The sequence below is a fragment of the Entelurus aequoreus genome, linkage group LG16, assembly GCF_033978785.1.
Source record: "Entelurus aequoreus isolate RoL-2023_Sb linkage group LG16, RoL_Eaeq_v1.1, whole genome shotgun sequence".
NCBI classification, from domain to species: domain Eukaryota; kingdom Metazoa; phylum Chordata; class Actinopteri; order Syngnathiformes; family Syngnathidae; genus Entelurus; species Entelurus aequoreus.
In genome coordinates this window covers 35,573,358-35,597,477 of record NC_084746.1, presented here as the reverse complement: position 1 = coordinate 35,597,477, position 24,120 = coordinate 35,573,358, and the positions used below count along the sequence as shown (strand labels likewise).

General features: G+C 39.9%; 1 protein-coding gene across 1 annotated transcript in view; it reads left to right on the top strand.

The window, feature by feature from the left end:
- LOC133630888 (potassium/sodium hyperpolarization-activated cyclic nucleotide-gated channel 2-like) overlaps positions 1–7,829 on the top strand; it is a 94,107-nt gene extending 86,278 nt beyond the window's left edge. The window contains exon 8 of the mRNA XM_062022710.1: positions 3,297–7,829. Within this exon, the coding sequence (XP_061878694.1) occupies positions 3,297–4,213 (917 nt within the window). The 3' untranslated portion in view covers positions 4,214–7,829. The remainder of the gene's footprint in view (positions 1–3,296) is intronic.
- Positions 7,830–24,120: the final 16,291 nt, after the last annotated feature.

Sequence of the window (24,120 nt, the reverse complement as noted above, 5' to 3'; positions counted from 1 at the left end):
ACGCTCAAAATGGCCAGAAAAAGAGAACTTTCATCTGAAACTCGACAGTCTATTCTTGTTCTTAGAAATGAAGGCTATTCCACAAAATTGTTTGAGTGACCCAAACTTTTGAACGGTAGTGTATATATTTATATATATATTAGGGCTGTGAATCTTTGGGTGTCCCACGATTCGATTCAATATCGATTCTTGGGGTCACGATTCGATTCAAAATCGATTTTTATTTCAATTCAACACGATTCTCGATTCAATAAAACAATTTATTTTCCGATTCAAAACGATTCTCTATTCATTCAATACATAGGATTTCAGCAGGATCTACCCCAGTCTGCTGACTTGCAAGCAGAGTAGTAGATTTTTGTAAAAAACTTTTATAATTGTAAAGGACAATGTTTTATCAACTGATTGCAATAATGTAAATTTGTTTGAACTATTAAATGAACCAAAAATATGACTTATTTTATCTTTGTGAAAATATTGGACGCAGTGTGTTGTCAAGCTTATGAGATTTGATGTAAGTGTAAGCCACTGTGACACTATTGTTCTTTTTTTTTTTTTTTTATAAATGTCTAATGATAATGTTAATAAGGGATTTTTAATCACTGCTATGTTGAAATTGTAACTAATATTGATACTGTTGTTGATAATATTCATTTTTGTTTCACTACTTTTGGTTTGTTCTGTGTCGTGTTTGTGTCTCCTCTCAATTGGTCTGTTTATTGCAGTTCAGAGTGTTGCTGGGTCGGGTTTGGTTTTGGAATTGGATTGAATTGTTATGGTATTGCTGTGTATTGTGTTGTTGGATTGATTAATTTAAAAAATATATATAAAAAACAAAAATAGATTTTTTAAAAATGAGAATCGATTCTGAATCGCACAACCCTAATATATATATATATTTATATATATATATATATATATATATATATATATATATATATATATATATATATATATATATATATATATATATATATATATATATATATATATATATATATATATATATATATATATATATATATATATATATGTATGTATGTAAGCTGTGCAAATCTGCTGTACAGTATGTGTGCTTGGGTCCTATTTTAAGGAACACTAATACAAAACCTCACAATGATGTCTGATTGAATGCTAAATTGTTATGACAGACCGCCTTCAAAAACAGAATGAAATTTTACATTATTTTACTGAATGGGACACCCAGAATGTACATGAAAATAAAGAAAGTGTGATTAACAATATTAACTATGAAGGATAAAACACTGAATATTGACAACATATGAATGTCACACCCCCTCTCGATCGACATATTTTACAATCAAGCGAAACGCACCAGAAATGCAATAAACACAGCAAAATATGAACGCGAAGAGTAAAAAAAACCTACCTACAATCTGATAGATCACTAAGCTTTAGAACTCTGTTGTAAAAATCTCCTTCCGCGTCAGTCCCTGACACCCGCATTTCAGGCTGGCCGCTCTGGAAACACTCTGTGGAAACGCTCCCCACCCACAGTGCTTGGTGCCTCGTCTGAGCTGCTGTGACTTAGATCAGTGTTTTTCAACCACTGTGCCGCGGCACACTAGTGTGCCGTGAGATACAGTCTGGTGTGCCGTGGGAGATTATCTAAATTCACCTATTTGGGTTAAAAATATTTTTTGCAAAGCAGTAATTATAGTCTGCAAATGATGTGTTGTTGTTGAGTGTCGGTGCTGTCTAGAGCTCGGCAGAGTAACCGTGTAATACTCTTCCATATCAGTAGGTGGCAGCCGGTAGCTAATTGCTTTGTAGATGTCGGGAACAGCGGGAGGCAGCGTGCAGGTAAAAGGTATCTAATGCTGAAACCAAAAATAAACAAAAGGTGAGTGCCGCTAAGAAAAGGCATTGAAGCTTAGGGAAGGCTATGCATAACAAAACTAAAACTGAACTGGCTACAAAGTAAACAAAAACAGAATGCTGGACGACAGCAAAGACTAACTGTGGAGCAAAGACGGCGTCCACAATGTACATGACGTGACAATCGACAATGTCCCCATAAAGAAGGATAAAAACAACTGAAATATTCTTGATTGCTAAAACAAAGTAGATGCGGGAAATATCGCTCAAAGGAAGACATGAAACTGCTACAGGAAAATACCAAAAAAAGAGAAAAAGCCACCAAAATAGGAGCGCAAGACAAGAAGTAAAACACTACACACAGGAAAACAGCAAAAAAGTCAAAATAAGTCAGGGTGTGTTGTGACAGTTGGTGACAGTACACCTACTTTGAGACAAGAGCTATATTGATGCATGCTTGGTTATGGTTTAAAGTCATATCCAACAATTGCGACGGCGACTTTTTACTCTCAACTGAGTTTAGTTTTTTAACGATTTCTGAAGGTGGTGTGCCTCTGCAGTTTTTCAGCGCAAAAAATGTGCCTTGGCTCAAAAAAGGTTGAAAAACACTGACTTAGATGACTATAGTAACTAATTAGATGACCATAGTAACTAATTAGATTACCATAGTAACTAGTATATCATGCAAAAGCACATATTCCAACCATTGAAATACTTTCTATAGTTCAAGACTTACGGTCATTTGAAAACATCACTGCACATCATAATGGCAGCTACAGTTTCCATTTTAAAGATTTAAAATAATTATTTGGGAATATCAGGCGGGTCAGCTTAATGGGCCGCATCCTGGCCTTAATTTGTCCAGGTCTGATTTAGAGTATCTAATTAACTTAACATGCATGTTCATGGAATGTGGTAGGAGGCTTGATTACCTGGAAAAAGCCCATGCATGCATTAGGACAGGGGTGTCAAACTCATTTTCATTGAGGGCCACATCGCAGTTATGGTTGCCCTCAGAGGGCCGCTTTTAACAATGAGTAATATATGAATTTGCATGTATATATATAATACATTAACAATATATTTGTTTACATAAGCTTATTAACGCATATTATTTCCAGGCTTTCGCGGGCCACATAAAATAATGAATTTGACACAAAAAACTCCATAGAGATGCCAACATTGTGCAGCCAACATGCTAACCACGAGTTCACCGTGCAGCCTTGTTGTTTCGGACGAGTGGACAAAGTAATTCCAGCAAACATTGGACACGTCTTCTCTTCCTGCATGTGCATGGTCAGATGTCCCAATATTTCTGTCCCTAATGAGTGTTACCTCATTTAAAATCAGCTCTTTGTACTTATTCAAAATCTTCTTCTCCAATGTGTTCTTCTTGTGCTGTCCTTTTGTACCCAGGTTGTATTGAATTAATCAATGTTTTTTTGTTCATTCTTCAGGTAAAAAGAATTCCATCCTGATGCACAAAGTTCAGCATGACCTCAACTCCGGCGTTTTCAACAACCGCGAGAACGAGATGATCCAGGAGATCGTCAAGTACGACCGCGAGATGGTGAAGCCTATGGACCTGCAGAGGCCGCGAGCCATGTCGATGACACCCTCCATCGGTGGCATCTTCGCTCCCCCGGGCCAGTCCCAGACGGGCTCGGCCATCGCCACCCTGCAGCAGGCGGTGGCCATGAGCTTCTGCCCGCAAATGGCGAGTCCTCTAGTGGGGCCAGGGACTCTGCAGTCTCCTCGTATGGTGCGAAGATTCCAGGTGATGCAGAGCTTGCAAAGCCCCGTCTCCATGTCTCCTCTTCAGTCTCAGCCCCCTCAGACGCTCGGAGGGGCGTTCGGTTCGGCCATCTCCAGCCCGCCAGTCCAAAGCCCCTTAGCAGCTTCGGGACGGACTTTCCAGTACATGGCGAGCGCGGGCCCTTCGGGGTCCCAGTTGTCCTTAGTGCAACACCACGTACCCAGTCCCACACACACCCAGCAGAGGCCTGCCTCACACAAGAGCACCCACTCCCTTCATACGGGGAGCTTGAGCCAGGACACCCGTGCACTGTCTGCCTCCCAGCCTTCGCTCCCCCAGGAGGGAGTGCCCCAAGCTGCATCCACCGCCCCCAGCCCCGCACCTTCGACCCGCACCTCCAATACCTCCATCGGCCCCCCTCACCCTAACCTTCCTGGGCCCTCCGGGGTGGGGAGACCGGCGGGCACTCAACAGAGGGTAGCCTTCGCCTCCACACCTCCTCCCGGTGGACCTGCCGCGGGATCAGGGCCTCCGGACTCTGGCGTTCCCAAGAAAGATTCAATTGTCAGCCTTCCGGAGCTAGACTCTGCCAGATCCCGGCTGTCTTCCAACTTGTGACCCTGGTCGATTTCAGGAAAGAGGCCTTTTTTGTAGGTGTTTGCTTTGGGTCAGTCCCACTGATCCGTGGTCAGCCTGCTAAATGACCAATGGGCTGTTGATGACGCCGCCTGTCATTGGGCCTGGATGCTGGTGTCGACTGAAGGAGAAGTGTCTCCACATCCTGGGACTGCGGCGAGGACACATCTATACAATGAAACTAGTATAACTTAAGGTGGAGCTGGTCTAGTCTACCGTGCCAGCACCTTTTATTCTTAGTATCACCCCTTACACTCTGCTTCCAAACACCTACTGTATATCGCTGTCTTTAACTGTAAAGATATTTAGAAACATACAATTAATGTAACATTTGCATACTGTGTAGAATCCATGCGATGCAATCTAGCAGGAGCTGGACTTGAAAATGAAAATCAGGGACTCGAAGTCAAACGACAATGACATTTTAAATGTTTAAGTGTTTCTTTTTTTCGTTCTTTTTTTCTCCGAATAAACCAGGGGTGTCAAACTCATTTAATCCCAGGGGCCGCATGGAGGAATATATATTCCCAGGTGGGCCGGACTGGTAAAATCATGGCATGATAACTTAAAGATAAAGACAACTTCAAAATAGTTTTCTTTGGCCAAAAATAGAACAAGCATATTCTGAAAATGTACACATGACAAATAATCCTTTTGGCAAAAACACTTCAAGTTAGTGGAAAACCCTGAGGAAGAAATTGGTGCCGTTTCCAAAACACCATGAACTTAGACTATGTCACAGTGTTTTTACAAAGCCATTTCACTTTAAGCATTTCCTGTTCAACATTATCATGTTGGCAGTTCATTAAAGACGTGTTTGGAAAAGCAACAGAGTGTTTCCTCAAACCACCACATTGGTGTCATCCAGAACTGCCACAACACATTAATTTACCAACATTCAAATATTACAATTATAATATAATGAAAATAATGATCAAAATTGCACCATAATAGCCGTATTAAAGGTAGCATAACTACAAATGTAACCAATGTGAACACGGTAGATTTAATCATAAAATAAAATGGAACAAACAACAAATGTAGAAACACACATTTTTACAATGGATTTCAGGGTGTGCATCGTGCCGTCAACAAACTGCGAGCGCTGCGCAGAAATCTAACTACAAAGATGATGGTCATGTTGACTTTGCATTTTACTGTTTCATTATTTTTATCTGTTGAGTAGATAATTTACAATTAAATAAAACGTATTGTGCGTTGCTAGAGCAATAGTCTGTTGCCAGCCACAATGGACGCTGATTGGAGTAGCAGCAGCCAATCCAGAGGGCGCTTAAAGTCAGCTGACACGTCATTTTTAAACACTGTCATGTGTGATGTGGGTTACACTTGAATTGCTATTGCGACATCCAGTGGACACATTAAGAACAGCAGTTTATTTCATTAAAAAAATTGCAGCTCATGTAAAACTTAAACTTATTTTGCGGGCCGTGGGCCGGAATAAACCTGTTCGCGGGCCTGATACGGCCCCTGGGCCGTACGTTTGACAACCCTGGTATAAGCTGTCGTAGCAAAATAACACACCGCTCTCCATATGGTTTCAAATAGTCGTAGTGTCGTAGACCGCTGGTCGATCTTACATGGACGTTGTAAATAACCCAGGACAAATCGTACGGAGGAATACTCTATTCATTGTATCTAACCCAAACCAAAGTTGAGCTTGAACACAAAGTCCGGTTGTGTCTGTATCAACTAAAAAAAAAGAAACGTAGAAGAAGAAGAAGAAAAAAAAAAACGCCATTTATTTAACTGCCTTGATTCAACGTTAGAAGCCATATATTTGGTTTGTGTGTTTGTATATACATGTGTGTGTGTGCGTGTGTTTTGGTTTTCGGGGCGTTCTATCTCTCTCACTCGGCTATGTCAGGGCCGATTAGCTTGACATGCTGACGGCGGCGCTGACCGCTTCGAAACATCTGCTCGGCGTTCTGATTGTAAAGCCTGGAGGCCGCGGCGCTTAAATGATCTCAGCTTTATGGGAAAAAGGAGACCTTTGCATATTTGTGTACTTGCTTGTTTTTGTCTAGGTTGATTAATTTATTAACACATGCAATATAAATCTGCAATACTCTACCCTGCCTATATATATATGTATATATATATATATATATAAATATATATATGAATATAGATATATATATATACATATGCTGTACAGGAAAGTGATTTTCTTTTCTTTTTTTATGTGAACTCTAAAGGAATCCAGCAGCTGTTGTGGCTTCACTTGAGGTATTGTAATCCAGTGACCATGTTGTTACCTTAACCAAAAATATTTGAGGGGACCAGAGGGAAGAAAAACAACATTTAGAAGAAAAAAAAACAGATGGAACAAGTCGGTGCAAGGATCCACACTTTGACGAGAATGTCACATTAACGCCCAGGGAGTTCACTTTTTACAAAACCCAAAACCAGTCAAGTTGGCACGTTGTGTAAATGGTAAATAAAAACAGAATACAATGATTTGCAAATTATTTTCCACTTATATTCAATTGAATAGACTGCAAAGACAAGATATTTAATGTTCGAACTGAGAAACTAGATTTTTTTTTGCAAATAATTAACTTAGAATTTATTGGCAGCAACACATTGCAACAAAGTTGCCACAGGGGCATTTTTACCACTGTGTTACATGGCCTTTCCTTTTAACAACACTCAGTAAACATTTGGGAACTGAGAAGACACATTTTTGAAGCTTTTCAGGTGGAATTCTTTCCCATTCTTGCTTGATGTACAGCTTAAGTTGTTCAACAGTCAGGGGTCTCTGTTGTCGTATTTTAGGCTTCATAATGTGCCACACATTTTCATCACAGATGCTGGCTTTTCAACGTTGTGCCTAGAACAATCCGGATGGTTCTTTTTCTCTTTGTTCCGGAGAACACAACGTCCACAGTTTCCAAAAACAATTTGAAATGTGGACTCGTCAGACCACAGAACACTTTTCCACTTTGCATCAGTCCATCTTAGATGAGCTCGGGCCTAGCGAAGCCGGCGGCGTTTCTGGGTGTTGTTGATGAATGGCTTTGGCTTCGCATATTAGAGTTTTAACTTGCACTTACAGATGTAGCGACGAACTGTAGTTACTGACAGTAGTTTTTTGAAGTGTTCCTGGGGGATATCCTTTACAGACTGATGTCGCTTTTTGATGCAGTACTACCTGAGGGATGGAAAGTCACGGGCATTGCCGCTCACATGCAGTGATTTCTCCAGAACTCTGAACCTTTTGATGATATTCCGGACCGTAGATGGTGAAATCCCTAAATTCCTTGCAATAGCTTGTCTAGAAATGTTGTTTTTAAAGTGTTGGACAATTTGCTCACGCATTTGTTCACAAAGTGGTGACCTTCGCCCCATCCTTGTTTGTGAATGACTGAGCATTTCCTGGAAGCTGCTTTTATACCCAGTCATGGCACCCACCTGTTCCCAATTAGCCTGTTCACCTGTGGGATGTTCCAAATAAGTGTTTGATGAGCCTTCCTCAACTTTCTCAGTCTTTTTTGCCACTAGTGCCAGCTTTTTTGAAACATGTTGCAGGCATCAAATTCCAAATGAGCTAATATTTGCCAAAAATAACATCGTTTTCCAGTTCGAACATTAAGTATATTGTCTTTGCAGTCTATTCAATTGAATATAGGTTGAATAGGATTTGCAAATCATTGTATTCTGTTTTTATTGACCATTTACCCAACATGCCAACTTCACTGGTTTTGGGTTTTGTACTTTGAGCAAAAGGGTGGGGAGGATTTGGACTAAAAGTGGCAAAATATTTCAAATAACATTAAAAATAAATCGGCCAGCAAACTACAATGAATGTCTTAACTTTTTAATCCCATTGGGTTGAGGCTTTAGTTCTATATTTATTGTATAATCCTTCAGATGGTTGCTGAATGTAGAAGACAGCTAATCAGATACGAACTGCCATGTAAATAATGGAAGGATCATTTAAAATAGGATTTTACGATGCAAGGGTGTGAGAGAGTGTGTGTGTGTGTGTGTGTGTGTGTGTGTGTGTGTGTGTGTGTGTGTGTGTGTGTGTGTGTGTGTGTGTGTGTGTGTGTGTGTGTGTGTGTGTGTGTCTTTTTAAGAACTATTGATGATGCTTCTCCAGCTTGTTTGTCCTGTTTGCTTACCTTTGACGTCCCATTACTGTATCAAACATGAGTGGATTCATCGGTTTTTGTGAGTGTATTGAAGATTGTGTGTTATGAAGCACCTTGTGTAGCACTACAACCTTGTGGATCACAATGAAAATCAATGCTCAATTATTCTAAAATTGACATGTTTAACCCTTGTGCAACCTTAAGACTGACTATACACTCGTACTCTTAGGATCCAAAAGGGATCCACTCATAAAACTGTCATAAGTCAGGAATACATTCTTTTTTAAAAATTTTTTAAACTTTCATCGATTGAAATAGTCTATCAATTTCCGATCTATCTATTGGTATAACATTTTTATTATTTAAAAAAAAATGTTTTATGGCCTTTTTTAAACAAAAATATATTTTTCAGTGGGAAAATGCAAAATATGAAATATTTCTAGAAAAAGTTGCACAGCGGTATATTTAAGATTGGGTAATTACAGCCTTGAATAGGAAAATACTTTTTTTAATACAGTAGACAAAACAATTATTTCTCAGAGTGCCTACTTGGCAAGTGATGTGTATTTCTGGTCTTGTCATCCTCATCTGGACAGAAGGTTGACACGGCAGTGCGGCTGGATCTAAAGAGACGTCGGAGACGCTTTGCTGAACAAAAAGTTGCTTTATTACAAGCGAGTATCATTATACAGGACTGCAGTACCTGGAGGAGGTCATGTCAAAATGATGAGGCACTCCTCACTTGGAGGAGCCAAACCACAGTCCTATATTATTTATTTCTCTGTCTGGGTGTGTGTTAATTCAGGATAGTATAACCTGACCATGTAAGGAGATGTTCGTGTGTAAGTGACCGGAACACAACATCTATATGTTGTAACTTAGAAGTTGATGTGAAGATAGACATGGAGTCTCTCCTCCAGGATAGAGCTATCACTTGTGCATTCCAAAGTCTGAATTTATTGCCTCTTCTCGTAAGAGAGTTAACCCAGTCCACATGCGAATGTCCAACTAAGGCTCCTTAATTTATTATGGGCTCAACCATTATTTACTTTAACCTGGTGGTTGAATTTAAACATTCACCATATGTAGAACATAATATGAGTTAATTAATTCACTTCACAAGAATGAGAAAGAGAGCAGGCAGGACTTGGTTGAGTGTATTAAGTTCACCCAAGTATTGTAAATATATCTGCCATGTTATATATAACTGGCCAAGATCATTTTCATTGCATTTCAGCTATTCAATGGCAGTTGAACTCATTTACGCTTAACAAAGCTCAGATAACTATGTTGTGTATTTTCACCATCTGGTGGTTCAGGTGAGCAATTACACCAAAACAATATTTTCTCGTTCTTCAATCGGCAAGAATGACATTCCTTTGGATTTCTTAAAAAACATTATAATATACAATGATTACAACCTGTTGAAAAGTAGCAACGGTAACGGGAGTCATTGGGGCCGAAAGATGTCTTAAGACAGAGGTGTCATAGTCGTTTTCACCGAGGGCCACATCGCAGTTATGTTTGGCCCCAGAGGGCCGTTTCTAACAGTGAATACCATTATTACACAATTTTTGAATATAGGTTTTTTTTTTACTAAAATGTGAAAAAAAACATGTTAAATTGCAATAATTTCACCTTAAAATGTAGTGTATATTATTGTAAATGGAAAAACAGTATTGCTGTTTTTATGGTAAAAAAAAAAAAAAAGGCAGCTCTGTGCCAGAATTAAAAGGCAGCTTTGTGCCAGAAGAAAATGTAAATTTTTTTTTTTTTTACTGTAAATAAAAACCCCTGTAATTTTACAGTAAAATGTTGGCACCTGAGCTGCCTTTTTTATTTTAATTTTTTTTACCATAAAAACAGCAATACTGTTTTTCCATTTACAATAATATACACTACATTTTAAGGTGAAATTATTGCAATTTACCATATTTTTTTCACATTTTAGTAAAAAAAAAAATCTACTAATAAAATACATAAAAAAATTGTGTAATAATGGTATTCACTGTTACAAGCGGCCCTCTGGGACCAAACATAACTGCGATGTGGCCATCTGTGAAAACGACGTTTGTTTTTTACTGCAAATCAACAAGTGTAGATTTTTCGGTGTATTACTGTAAATGCCAAAACGGCACCACAGTTTATTACAGCATAAAAAGCTCTGTTTTTTTTAATCTAGAGAAAAAAACACAGTAAATATCACAATTTTAAAATGAAATCTATTGCTACTTTTACATTGCATAATTTGATGGATAACTTGCTTTGAAATCTTTATTATTAGTATTTAATTATATTTTAAAAATGGTTTGAATGTTTGATAATATACTTTTGCATAATTAGACAATATTTAAGTTAACATCATTTGCGAGTACATATGTATTTTTTTAACCCAAAATAGAAAGAAAGAATACATTTAGTAAGAAAAGTTACATTTTATTTCCAGGCTTTCGAGGGCCAAATTAAATGAATTGGTTGGCCACATCTGGCCCTCGGGCCTTGAGTTTGACACCTGTGTCTTAAGAGAAAGTCTGTAAACTTTATGATTTCCTGTTCGAACAATGTTGCAATCAAAAACACAATGCAATTTTATTTCATAATTTTTTTTTAATGGTGAAAAACTTCCTGGGGAAATATCAGTTCTTCAAACTGAGCAATCATATCCTATGACCAACACATGTTTTGGGCGCTAGGTGTGCACAAGGGTTAAAGTCAAATTTGGACATTTTCCTGCTTTCCTGACTTTCACTCAAGTTTGCTTTTCAGAGAGAGACGAAGGATTGGACTCGAATTATTAAATTGGTTAAAAAAAAACGGTCCTTGAGACAAGATGCTGCAATGTTTTTCCCCTCTGAGCTCTAAGGTGTAAGGTGATTGTTTTTATCCAAGGGCTTCATCTCATGGCTTGTTTTGTGTTCAGTGACTAACATGCACTAAGCGTTGTTGTCCTAGCGAGTCACTTTCTCTTGGGTTTTTTTTTCCCTATGTGGAAGGTACACGCCAATAGGCCATTACGATTGTGAATGAGTCCATTTGAGTCCGTTTTCGCTTCGATACTGTTCCAGTGCAATCAATTGGTCCTCTTCCCTGTCCCTTTGTGCTAATACCAGAGTTTGCCCTACTAAGCTGCTATCAGGACTAGTGCTGATATTACGTGAAGGGGTTAGAGCAAAGACGGAAGGGGAGCTAAAAAGCTAATGTTTCGGGCAATATCAGACACTGTTCCATTGCATCCGTCCACTCAGATACTGTAGTGTACATCACAGAGAGGGTAGGACATCCCAGACACTTTGATCAGAACCCGAATCCGGGTTCCTAGTGCTGCTTCTGGACCTTCCTGTGAAGTGGGCGGACAACCCTCTCACATGTTTGACACTGACTGACAATTATTGAGAGTATCGGAGACTCCAACCTCTCATTTGTTGCCGTACCAGATATTTAAGGGTACTTGAATGCCTTGGTGTTGATATGTTAGCAAATCAGGGTCTTACTTTTTGTTTGTATCAATTTTGTCCGTGTGTTTTTCTTTCTTTCTTTGTTTTTACAATGTGCCCCATGCACATGGACTGTATATACCTTGTGCCTAGTATATCTAGTTTCCACATAGTCTATTTTTGTGGTATGTATGTGCCTGTAAAAATGCAAATATGTGTTTTTTTATTTTAAAACTTGCAATATATGTAAAAAAAAAAAAAAAAAAAAGAAGAAAAAAAACCAGCTGAAAACTAGTGTTGCTAAATTAAAAATGACAATGTCAGTATTTATAATTTTCCCTGATTTGGGAAATCACAAAATTGCACATTTCTGTTGGTTCGAGCCTTCCAACACCATGCCGCGCTGTACTGTACTCTGTACGTTCATGTTCTGTATATATGGTATACACACGGATATGTGGGGCACTTTGTTGTGTTTTTAACCACAACCTGCTGTAATAGAACTATTTTCTACAGTGAGAGGGTTAGCTCCTGTTGGCACATCAGCAGTGGAGACATTAGCTTAGGTGACCAAATTGCAATGGGGAGGGGGGGGGGGGGGGGGTGCTTGCACAATGGAGATCAACTAGGCCAGGGCTATTCAACCAGGAATGACACCATACCGGCCCCCCGAGTTCAGTTCAAAACTTGCTAGACAAATTTTTTTTCCTAAAAACACGAGAGTGCACCTGTTGTATAGACATTTACAGATCCTCGCACTGACATTTTAACCTTGCCAGCAGACATAGAACACCAGGGTCCAAACTTACGATTTAGATACCGGAGGTGTTCTTCAAGGCACCCCTTTAAATCCTCTCCTTTTTGGCAGTTGCAAATGACTGTCGCTTGTTCACGTCAGATACAGTCCGTAGTCATTTGTTCGACTTCTTTAGTTGCACTAGTGGTGTTCCTCAAGGTTCCATTTGAGGTCCTCTCTTTTTCATCATTTGGCTTGAAAATTAAGTTAGAAAAAACTCGAGAGACAACCATGTTTTGCAGCAAATTCCAAAAAATACTACAGTGCTCCTGTTGCATGGAGGAACTTGGACCACTGTAAACACATTGGCAGATCCTTGTACTGACATTTTAACTTTGCTTGTAAACATGGAACACCGGAGCCAAACCTGTGATTTCCGTAACCAAGGCGTTCTTCAAGGCACCCCTTTAAGTCCTCTCTTGTTTGGCAGTTATAATTTGCTGTAGCTTGTTTACTTCAGATGCAGTCAGTGATCATTTGTTCAACTTCTTTAGTTATACTAATAATGTTCCTTAAGGTTCCATTTTAGGTCCTCGTTTGGGCTATTCAACTGGAGTGCTGTCATATAGATGATATTTTACTAGCTTTTTTTGCAGAAGGTCCTTAAAACAGCAGAGTGATTCTGTAATTCTGAGAAAATAAACAGACCAAAATCAATTGTCTGATGCAGAGAACGCTGTTTATCTCCCCGGTCCTTAGCTTTCTGGAAATGTGGCCCCCGAAACAACTTAGTTGAATATCCCTGAACTAGCTGATCCCAGAAACATGTCAAAACAATTGATGAGTGCATCCAATTTCACATGTTTCCAAGTGGGACTTTGACATCCAACATTTGTACAATTAGCTATTTGTGTCGTAGCCTGCATAGCTGACCTAAGCCTTCTCTCCGCTTCAGGACTCTATTGCATGCATGAGCATATATGTGTGTGTGTGTGTGTGTGTGTGTGTGTGTGTGTGTGTGTGTGTGTGTGTGTGTGTGTTCCTGTGCCTTTCCTTCCTTAACGTTAGTCCCACTTGAGAACATGATGACATTGTGATCAAAATAAAGGAGAAATGACTCGAGCACACCCAAAGTAGGACTCCTGTTGAGATACTTTACCAGCAACATGTAGAAACAGCACACGCACACAATGTCTGCCGGTCTGCAACCATCGTTTGCTCACAAAACAACACCACCGAGCTCCGATGAGCTCTGGCTGGATTTGAACTTGCAACCCCCCCCCCCCCCCCCACCCCCCGACCCCCTCTCCACAACAAAAAAACAAAGAAAAAAAGGCTGCCATGTCCACCACCTCTGCTATAACACGAGAGCCACACCCTGGTCTCTTTCAATAAGCTGGTCTGTCAGTCAGTGGCAATGTTGTTTAAGTTTTCGTAAAAAGACGATTACATTGTTGTGCAATAAAAAGATGAGCGCATTGGCATACTGATCTGCGTGTGCGTGTGTGTTTTCCTTGAAGACCCCGCTGTAACACATGCAAACACACACACTTCAACCTTGTAAATCAGCCAGCACCCCCCCCCCCCCCCCACATTCCTCCCAACATCAGATGAGATCTCTTTCTGCAGACAGGGGCTCTGCTGCATCTCTGATGAGATGTCTGAGAGCCTTTATGTGTGTGTGTGTGTGTGTGTGTGTGTTCCTGTACGTGTGTGTGTATGTTCCTGTACGTCACATTGTGTACACGCACATGGAGCCTCCATGTTTTTTTTTTTTATTTATTTATTGTTATTTGTCTTATATGTGAAGAGAGAGCAAATGAACCGGTGGCCGTGGCGAGAGTGTGTATGAGTGTTCCTGAACGGGTGGGTGGGTGTGTGTGCGTCAGAGATGAGGGCAGTCCAAGGACACACTCCTCTGGCAGCCTGGGTGCAGCATCCACCCATTCTTTCTCTTTCCTTCTCACACACACACACACACACACACACACACACACACACACACACACACACACACACACACACACACACACACACTGGTGTCTGATCGTCACTTATTATGCACACAAGAAGATTACAATTACATGCAAGGTGAGGTGTTTTAACAGCGTGTTGCTACAAATGTGGGCGAGGCCAGCCGCAGTGCGTTGAAATAGTTTTAGCTTGACGTGTCACACGCTCGCTTCTTCTTTATTCAATGAGGACGCCACACACACACACACAGAGCTGCAATGCTACATAACTAGTGCGCATATACCCAATTTCATCTTGTACATGTCCAAGGATTGTCCTCTACCTTGTTTCCTCCGCAGTGCCCGTGTCCCTGGCTGTCCTACTTCAATTAATCATATCAGCATCTCCTGGACCCCCCCTCCCCCCTTTGCTTTTTTTTTTTTACCTCCAGGGGGCCATTTGCTTATTTAGTCCATTACTGTCCTGTCCCATCTTTCACCTTTTGCTTCAATGACGTCGCCATGGTGACTGTTTATCACTTTCACGGGGGACCCATGCAGCCGTTATTACCTACCAAGCACCAAACTATTGTTTGATCAACATGGACAACGTTGTGGAGAGGTCGCACTGTACTTATATTTTGCTGCCAATATGGATAAAAATGCAGACAAAATGGCGAAGTGTACACTATATTCCCAAAAGTATTTGGCCACCTGCCTTGACTCACATATGAACTTGAAGTGCCATCCCATTCCTAAACCATAGGGTTCAATATGATGTCGGTCCACCTTTTGCCACTATTAAAGCTTCAACTCTTCTGCGAAGGCTGTCCACAAGGTTGCGGAGTGTGTTTATAGGAATTTTTGACCATTCTTCCAAAAGCGCATTGGTGAGGTCACACACACCGATGTTGATCGAGAAGGTCTGGCTCTCAGTCTCCGTTCTAATTCATCCCGAAGGTGTTCGATCGGGTTCAGGTCAGGACTCTGTGCAGCCCAGTCAAGTTCATCCACACCAGACTCTGTCATCCATGTCTTTATGGACCTTGATTTGTGCACAGGTGCACAGTCATGTTGGAAGAGGAAGGGGTCCGCTCCAAACTGTTCCCACAAGATTGGGAGCATGGAATTGTCCAAAATGTTTTGGTATCCTGGAGCATTCAAAGTTCCTTTCACTGGAACTAAGGGGCCAAGCCCAACTCCTGAAAAACAACCCGACACCACAATTCCTCCTACACCAAATTTCACATTCGGCACAATGCAGTCCGAAATGTACCGTTCTCCTGGCAACCTCCAAACCCAGAATATTTAGGAGCGAGGAAATTTCCCAACCGGATTTGTTGCACAGGTGGCATCCTATGACAGTTCCACGCTGGAAATCACTGAGCTCCTGAGAGCGACCCATTCTTTCACAAATGTTTGTAGAAACAGTCTCCATGCCTAAGTGCTTGATTTTATACACCTGTGGCCGGGCCAAGTGATTAGGACACCTGATCCTGATCATTTGGATGGGTGGCCAAATACTTTTGGCAATATAATGTATTTCTGGTCTTGTCACCCCCTCCCGGACTGGAGGGCAACATGGCAGTGCGGGTGGATCAAAAGAGACGTTGGCGACGCTTTGCTGAACAAAAAGTTGCTCTATTACAAGCGAGCGTCATTGTACAGGACCTGGAGAAGGTCAAGTCAAAAAGATGAGGCACCCCTCACTTGGAGGAGCCGAACCTTCTTTCTCTGTCAGGGTGTGTGTTAATTCAGGAGAGTACAACCTCACCATGTAAGGAGATGTTCGTGTGTAAGTGACTGTGAAGACAACAGATGTATACCATAATTTGTAGGTTGACGTTAAGATAAAATGGAGTCCCTCCTCCAGGATAGACCTATCACTTTTGCATTCCAAAGTCTGAATTTAATGCCTCTTCTGGTGAGAGTGTTAACCCAGTCCACATGCGAATGTCCAACTGAGGCCCCTTAATTTATTATTGGCTCAACCATCATTAAAACAGATCTGCAGTACCCGGAGTAGCCTAGGTCGAAAAATTAAGGACTCCTTAACTGGCGAAGCCAAACCATCAGTTTTATATTCCTCCTTCCTGTCTCTGGGTGTGTGTGTTAAGTCAGGAGAGCACACCCTGACCATAAAAAGAGATGTTCGTGTGTAAGTGTCTGGAAAACAACTGCTTTAAGTCATAACTATAATGTTGGCGTTGAGCTATACAGGTAGTCTCTACACAAGGATACGGCTATCACTTTTGCATTCCGAAGTCCCAATTAGAGCCTCTTTTCGTACGAGAAGCAATGCAATCCACCTACGAATATCAAACTAAGGGGCCTTATCTTATTACGTGCTCAAACTAAACTACCACTATATAATTAAACTTGGTGGTTCGCCTTCTTCAATATGGATGTAAATCTTCACCATAAGCAAAACATGATATGAGTTAATTAATTCACTTCAGTGGAAACTGCCAAACAAGAGTGTCCACACCTTTTTCTACTGAAACCCACATCCCCCATAAAAAGTGCACCTTCTGTTTATCAAACATACCAAAACCAGTGGTGTGCCGTCAGGGCCAGCAAGGCCTTCTCTGCTGGCCTAACATAACCAGATCTAATGATCATAATTAAAGATAAAAGTAATTTTTTATTTACTTTCCCTAAATATTTAAAAGTATTCATATTCTCTTCATCTTATATTATGCTCCTTCCAGTGCTGTTGTTTTTAGGTTAGAGTTTGTATCCAATTAGAATTCAGCTAGCTTATGTTGCCATGTTGTAGGAAATCTGCCCGGAGCCTACAGCATCAACAATGCGGGCGTCTGTACACTGTAAGTGAACGGGCACATACAGTTAATAGACAATTGCGATAGCCAATCAGATCATGAGTTGTTGTCAGTAAGGCCTTCTAAATGGCCTCACGTTGAACGTGACATTTACACGTCCTGTGATCGGATACTCAATGGGATGGTTAGCGGATACATTTGAGAACATACAGTTGATGGACAGTTGCGATAGCCAATCAGATCACAAGTTGTTGACAGTAGCCTATCTAGGTAGCCTGATGTTAACGAGACTGTGATTGGATACTCACTTGTCATTCCAAAGTGAGTATCCAATCACAAGTTGCAATTTAGCAGGAAGCAGGAAGTGTTGACCCACAAAGGAGGAGAACAAAATGTTGATTAGGTGGCAGATACTGTATATATTTGCAAGGCCATTTTCAAGACCGATATTTAAAAATAAACTACATCTTGTGAGACGATGTCGGCAATGAAATGTGGAAATGCCGGCCATTTCCATTCGAATCAACCGTCTACGAGGGGTACTACTGGCTTATACGGCATCGAATGGGTTCTACAAATTGTGGGTTTAAATATTTTATTTCTTTATTTTTTCCCGTTTAATACGTTTTTTTCAATTTTAATTTTGACAGTACCACATAAGATATGTTTTAATTGCTGATGCGGGTTTATTGATTTTTAAATGCACCAGAAAATAATCCGATTTGTACACTGTTGATGTGCTTCAATGAACAGTAGTGCGTAAATGTGTTTCTTTATAGTATTTCTCCAGCAATGGTCATGTGGTTACATAAATGATGGTATTTTGAGAGGTAATCATTGAAGTCGGACATCACTGAAGGCCTATGTGGGAAACGCACGAGCCACAACTGACCAAAACCGATCCAATGATTAGGGGCCATTCCTCCGCATTAATTGCCATTTTCTTGGTGTCACTCACCTAAAATTAATGATTTTTTTTTTTTTTTCAATTCTAAGATTCAAGAGTCTTAATGGTCATTAATCGAACATAACGGTATTTTCATTGAGGCTCTCAATAAAATTTAATTATAAAAGTACAATAGAAATAATTTTACAAAATGTATTTTTTGATCATACATTTTTATAATAACATAAAAAATACCGGTAATGACAAAAATATGTATATAAAAAAACACTGCACATTTATTTATTTATTTATTTTTTTCAATTGCACTTCCAAAACCCAAAACCAGTAAAGTTGGCACGTTGTGTAAATGGTAAATAAAAACAGAATACAATGATTTGCAAATCCTTTTCAACTTATATTCAATTGAATAGACTGCAAAGACAAAATACTTAACGTTCAAACTGAGAAACTTTGTTATTTTTTTGCAAATATTACCTCATTTGGAATGTGATGCCTGCAACGTGTTTCAAAAAAGCTGGCACAAGTGGCAAAAAAGACTGAGAAAGTTGAGGAATGCTCATCAAACACTTATTTGGAACATACCACAGGTGAACAGGTTAGTTGGGAACAGGTGGGTGCCATGATTGGGTATAAAAGCAGCTTCCATGAAATGCTCAGTCATTCACAAACAAGGATGGGGTGAGGGTCACCACTTTGTGAACAAATGCGTAAGCAAATTGTCCAACAGTTTAAGAACAACATTTCTCAACGAGCTATTGCAAGGAATTTAGGGATTTCACCATCTACAGTCCAGAATATCATCAAAAGGTTCAGAGAATCTGGAGAAATCACTGCACGTAAGTGTCAAGGCCCGTGATCTTCGATCCCTCAAGCGGTACAGCATCAAAACGCGACGTCAGTGTGTAAGGGGATATCACTACATGGGCTCAGGAACACTTCAGAAAACCACTGTCAGTATCAACAATTGGTCGTTACATCTGTAAGTGCAAGTTAAAACTCTACTTTGCAAAGCCAAAGCCATTCATCAACAACACCCAAAAGCTCATCAGGGTGCTCCTGATTTTCAGGATTGCTTTTGACTTTTTTTTCATCCAAACTTCTTTGAGGTCAGATTCATTAAAACGATGGCTGCAAATGACACTCGTCTCGCTTGGTCCGTCCCATTTTGTGCGAGTCAGTTTGACTGGAGAGGTCGATACTTTCCTCCCATTCCCGTCATTTGGAAATGTATGTAGGCTGACCCCGTCTGTAAGTGCATTGCTACGACCTGCAACAATGCATCTGGCAGACATGTGTGATAATTCCTTCAAAATCTGAGCGAAAATAACATGATTCGGCATGAAATTACGCAATATGAATTTCACTCCAGTCTTTTGTTGGTGACATCAGCAGGCCGATGCATGCCTGTCCACATTTTGGAGCAAAAAGTGGGCGTTCCAAAATGTGCTGAAAGTCGTTAGAAAACAAGCCTAAAATCACTAATGTGTCTATTTTAAAGTCCAGAACTATGAAATGAGTACCAACGTTGTCAGCATTAGAGGATCTCTTTAAGAGTCTGCGTCAGAATGTGCCAAGTGTTCTCACACTTTCATTCCTCAGATCTGGGTTTGAGCCTTGGACTGGACCAGGTAGGTAATTACAAGTGTGCACACTCCTTATTGCATAAACACATACAGTACAGGCCAAAAGTTTGGACACATCTTCTCCTCATTCAATGCGTTTTCTTTATTTTCATGACTATTTACATTGTAGATTGTCACTGAAGGCATCAAAACTATAAATGAACACACGTGGAGTTATGTACTTAACAAAAAAAAGGTGAAATAATTGAAAACATGTTTTGTGTTGTAGTTTCTTCAAAATAGCCACCCTTTGCTCTGATTACTGCTTTGCACACTCTTGATGAGCTTCAAGCACAACTGTGAAGTGAAACCCATTTCAGGTGACTACCTCTTGAAGCTCATCGAGAGAATGCCAAGAGTGTGCAAAGCAGTAATCAGAGCAAAGGGTGGCTATTTTGAAGAAACTAGAATATAAAACATGTTTCCAGTTATTTCACCTTTTTTTTGTTAAGTACATAACTCCACATGTGTTCATTCATAGTTTTGATGCCTTCAGTGACAATCTACAATGTAAATAGTCATGAAAATAAAGAAAAGGCATTGAATGAGAAGGTGTGTCTAGGGTTGCAGCTATCCAATATTTTAGTAATCGAGTCATCTACCGATTAATTTGTTCGATTAATCGAGTAATCCGATAAAACCCTTTTTTTTGTGCCTTTTTTCTGCTTGCCATAACCTTCATTTAAAAAAATAAATCATCAACATTAAAATCCCACTTTAATATGTGCAAGATCACAGCACCCACGCACCACCGCTCTCATGTGCGCTCTATTGTAGTGGCCGTGCCTATTTCAAGTTTCGGACACGGTTTTTGTGTTCATTTATAGTTTTGATTCCTTCAGTGACAATCTACAATGTAAATAGTCATGAAAGAAAAGAAAACGCATTGAATGAGAAGGTGTGTCCAAACTTTTGGCCTATACTGTAGCTATTTTGATGCAAAATGTCAGAACTGATTTGATCATTTACCGGTAGCTTTTTGTGTATGATTTCCTTGTTATATATATTGAAAGCCGGGTTTAAAAAAACTGAGGTTTTTGATTCAGGAAAGATAGAAAAAGTCAATTTAATCTACAGTTTTTACTAATGTCATGTACATACCTGTCAATATTGTGCTCTAGGAGGAATATGTACATGCTTTGAAAGCACAGGCGTTGTTTTGAGTCATGATCCTTACCTCCATTTTGTTGAGGGACACCCAGCAGTCAGATGGGAAGTCCTGCAGCATGGGAACCAGGAACTGTAGGCAGCCGTCCCAGTGACACAGCAGCAGCATCATTGCAATCAGGTTAATGATCCTCATCACAGCACTGGCCAGGTCATAGGTCATATGGAAGATCTGATGGTGCGCAGTGACAACAGAGGTCAGGTAAGAATCTGTATCGGACTGGAAATAATTCAATTCTACACGCCAAACTGGCAATCCAGTCTCGCGGAGTCCCCTTCAAAATACACCGCAGTTTGATAAATAAGTGAGGACAGGCTGCCGTCACTATTTTGAAGAAACTAGAATATAAAACATATTTTCAGTTATTTCACCTTTTTTTGTTAAGTACATAACTCCACATGTGTTCATTCATAGTTGTGATGCCTTCAGTGACAATCTACAATGTAAATCGTCATGAAAATAAAGAAAACCTATTGAATGAGAAAGTGTGTCCAAACTTTTGGCCTGTACTGTGCATACTGTGCTCTACAGCAACTCAAAATTCAACCTTGGCGGAGGTCCTCTTTCCTTCCCCCCATGTTTATTTGCAGCAGTGACACGCGTCAAAAGAACGCAGCTCAAATTTGAAATCAGGATTAGCGTTTGGTTAAAGCTCCGAGTCCATGAATGAGTCAGTGAGCAAGATAGCGGGACAGAAGGGGGAGGAGGCGGAGTCCGTCATCCAGCAGCCGCAGGCAGCATCAGCTTCATAATCAGCATCACAGTTGCTGGACAGTATAAGCAAGCTATAGAATGGAAGTGAGCAGTAAGAAAATAACAACAAGTTGACAATAGTGATAAGCAACAAGGCCCTCACTGTGTCATCCAGATAGACAAATCGCTTGATGGCGGCCTCATCCGTGGCCCCCAAGGTTGTTTTTTTTTTTTTTTTTTTTTACAATATTTTACCACTCATTTAGACGCAGTCTTGGTCCAAGGACACATGACGTTTTCCAGATGCCAAGAATTTATGATCACGCTGCTGGGCCTTAAATTCTCTGTAAGGATCGTGTATGACATGGAATTGATAGTACCATATTTTTCCGATACTAAGGCACATTTAAAATCCTTTCATTTTCTCAAAATTTGACAGTGCGCCTTTTGGTTGTGCTTACCGACAACGAAGCAATTTTATTTGGTACATGGTGAAATGATAAGTGTGACCAGTAGATGGCTTTCACACATAAGAGATACGTGTAGACTGCAATATATGACTCAAGTAAACATCACCATAATGTTATATGTTCCATTGAAATTATAGAACATTACACACAGCGCTCAAAAATCTATAAAAAATGTTTTACTACGACTATGGTAAGCCTATGAAGCCGCACCACTTGATGGATTGTACTGTGCTTCAACATACGAGTATTATTATGGTGTGTGTGTGTAAGGACCGCAAAATGGCACCCATTAGCGGACATATTATCTGGCGTTTTGTTTTGCAATATTATGCAAAATAAACTTTTCTTACCTTCTGGTACCTGCTGATCTGTATTTGGGATCTGCATAAGTCCTGAAAATTTGCGCGCGTTCGCCTTTGTAGTCCATGGTCGATAAGCTTCTTCTTTCTCTCTATCTTCTTGTTATGGGACATTCATCCTCTACTGTTGCCATTTCTAATATAAAGTAGTATAAAGTTCTTACTTATATCTGTCAGTAAACTTGCCATGAAAGCGCTAAAACATACCGGTGTAGTGAGTTTACATTATTCCCCCAAGGAACTTTAGTTATTAGAGAGTTCCAGTCGGACGGTTTTTCACGGGACACATTTCCGGCGTTGTTGTTGCACTAGTGAGCCACGGGTGAGAAGATGCTGCTCCGTTATTGATTGAAGTAAAGTCTGAATGTCATTAAAACAGTTAGCTCCATCTTTTGACACTTCTTCCACTCGTGTCCTTGCACGCTACACCGCTACAACAAAGATAACAGGGAGAAGCAACGTAAATAAGACCGCCCACAAAACGGCGCATCCTGAAGCGACTGTCAGAAAGCGACTACAAGATGATCTGTAAAACATAATCTATGCAACATTTTGACCAGAGAACCACCATTACATGTTATGTAGACCACAAGGAAGTGTTTTCCATTTAGAATTTTTTTTATAATAATATGATTCCTTTAATTTGTCCTATAATCTGGTGCACCTTATATATGAAAAAAGATCGAAAATAGACCATTCATCGGCAGTGCGCCCTATAGTCCGGAAATTACGGTAATCATCGCCATTATGGCAGCAAATAAAATAAATTCCTTACAAGTACCATTATCACTGGCGGACAAGGAATTATTTATTGTGTGACACACCGAACAAAAGGAGGTAGGAAGAAACAAGAAGCATAGCTGCCAACATTTAGTGTTTGCAATCCAGTAGATTCCAAAATGTGAATAGGAGTTTTAGAGTTAATTTGATACTTATCAGGATAAATAACATCAGTTTTAAGGACAATTAAACTACTACAGGTGTTCAGAAAGCTAATAAGGACCAGTGGAAAGAGCTTTTCTCTTAGTTATTTGAGAGCATAATATAACACATTTACACAATATTTTTTACTCTTTATTTTCACAATTTGACTGGCAGACTTGGGTATTTTATGTTTTAACAAGAAGAGATTTAAAATCTTTTTTTTTTACATTCAAGCTTGATTGAATGTAGAAAAACAACAGAAGAATAAGTACAGTAACTGAGCGTACACACATCCAAAAACCGAAAAGGGTGCCTCTGTCATTTGTATTGAAAATATTCTAATATCATTTCTATGTCAAATAATGGTGACATATTACGTTATCGCAAGAGTCTGCAATATACATGGCAATATAGATTTTAGGCCATTTTTGTCCATCCATAATGCAATGTTTTCAACATTTATGCTAACTCAAATTGAATGCAGGCTCCAAGTTACGTTGCTTGACCTTTAGAAGGGTGGGTCTGCAGGGATTTATCCATGCATCTATTCTGCTAAACATTTCCCATTACTGACGACCCACAAGCGTCCAGGGCAAAAAAAACGGGTGGGAAGCAGAGAACAAAGAATATAGAAAGTCATTCATTCCTAAAAATCACCCGTCTGGTATGATTACAGTTTGGTCTCCAGCACTTTGTTTGCGACACAGTTAATTTCTCGGCTTCCTT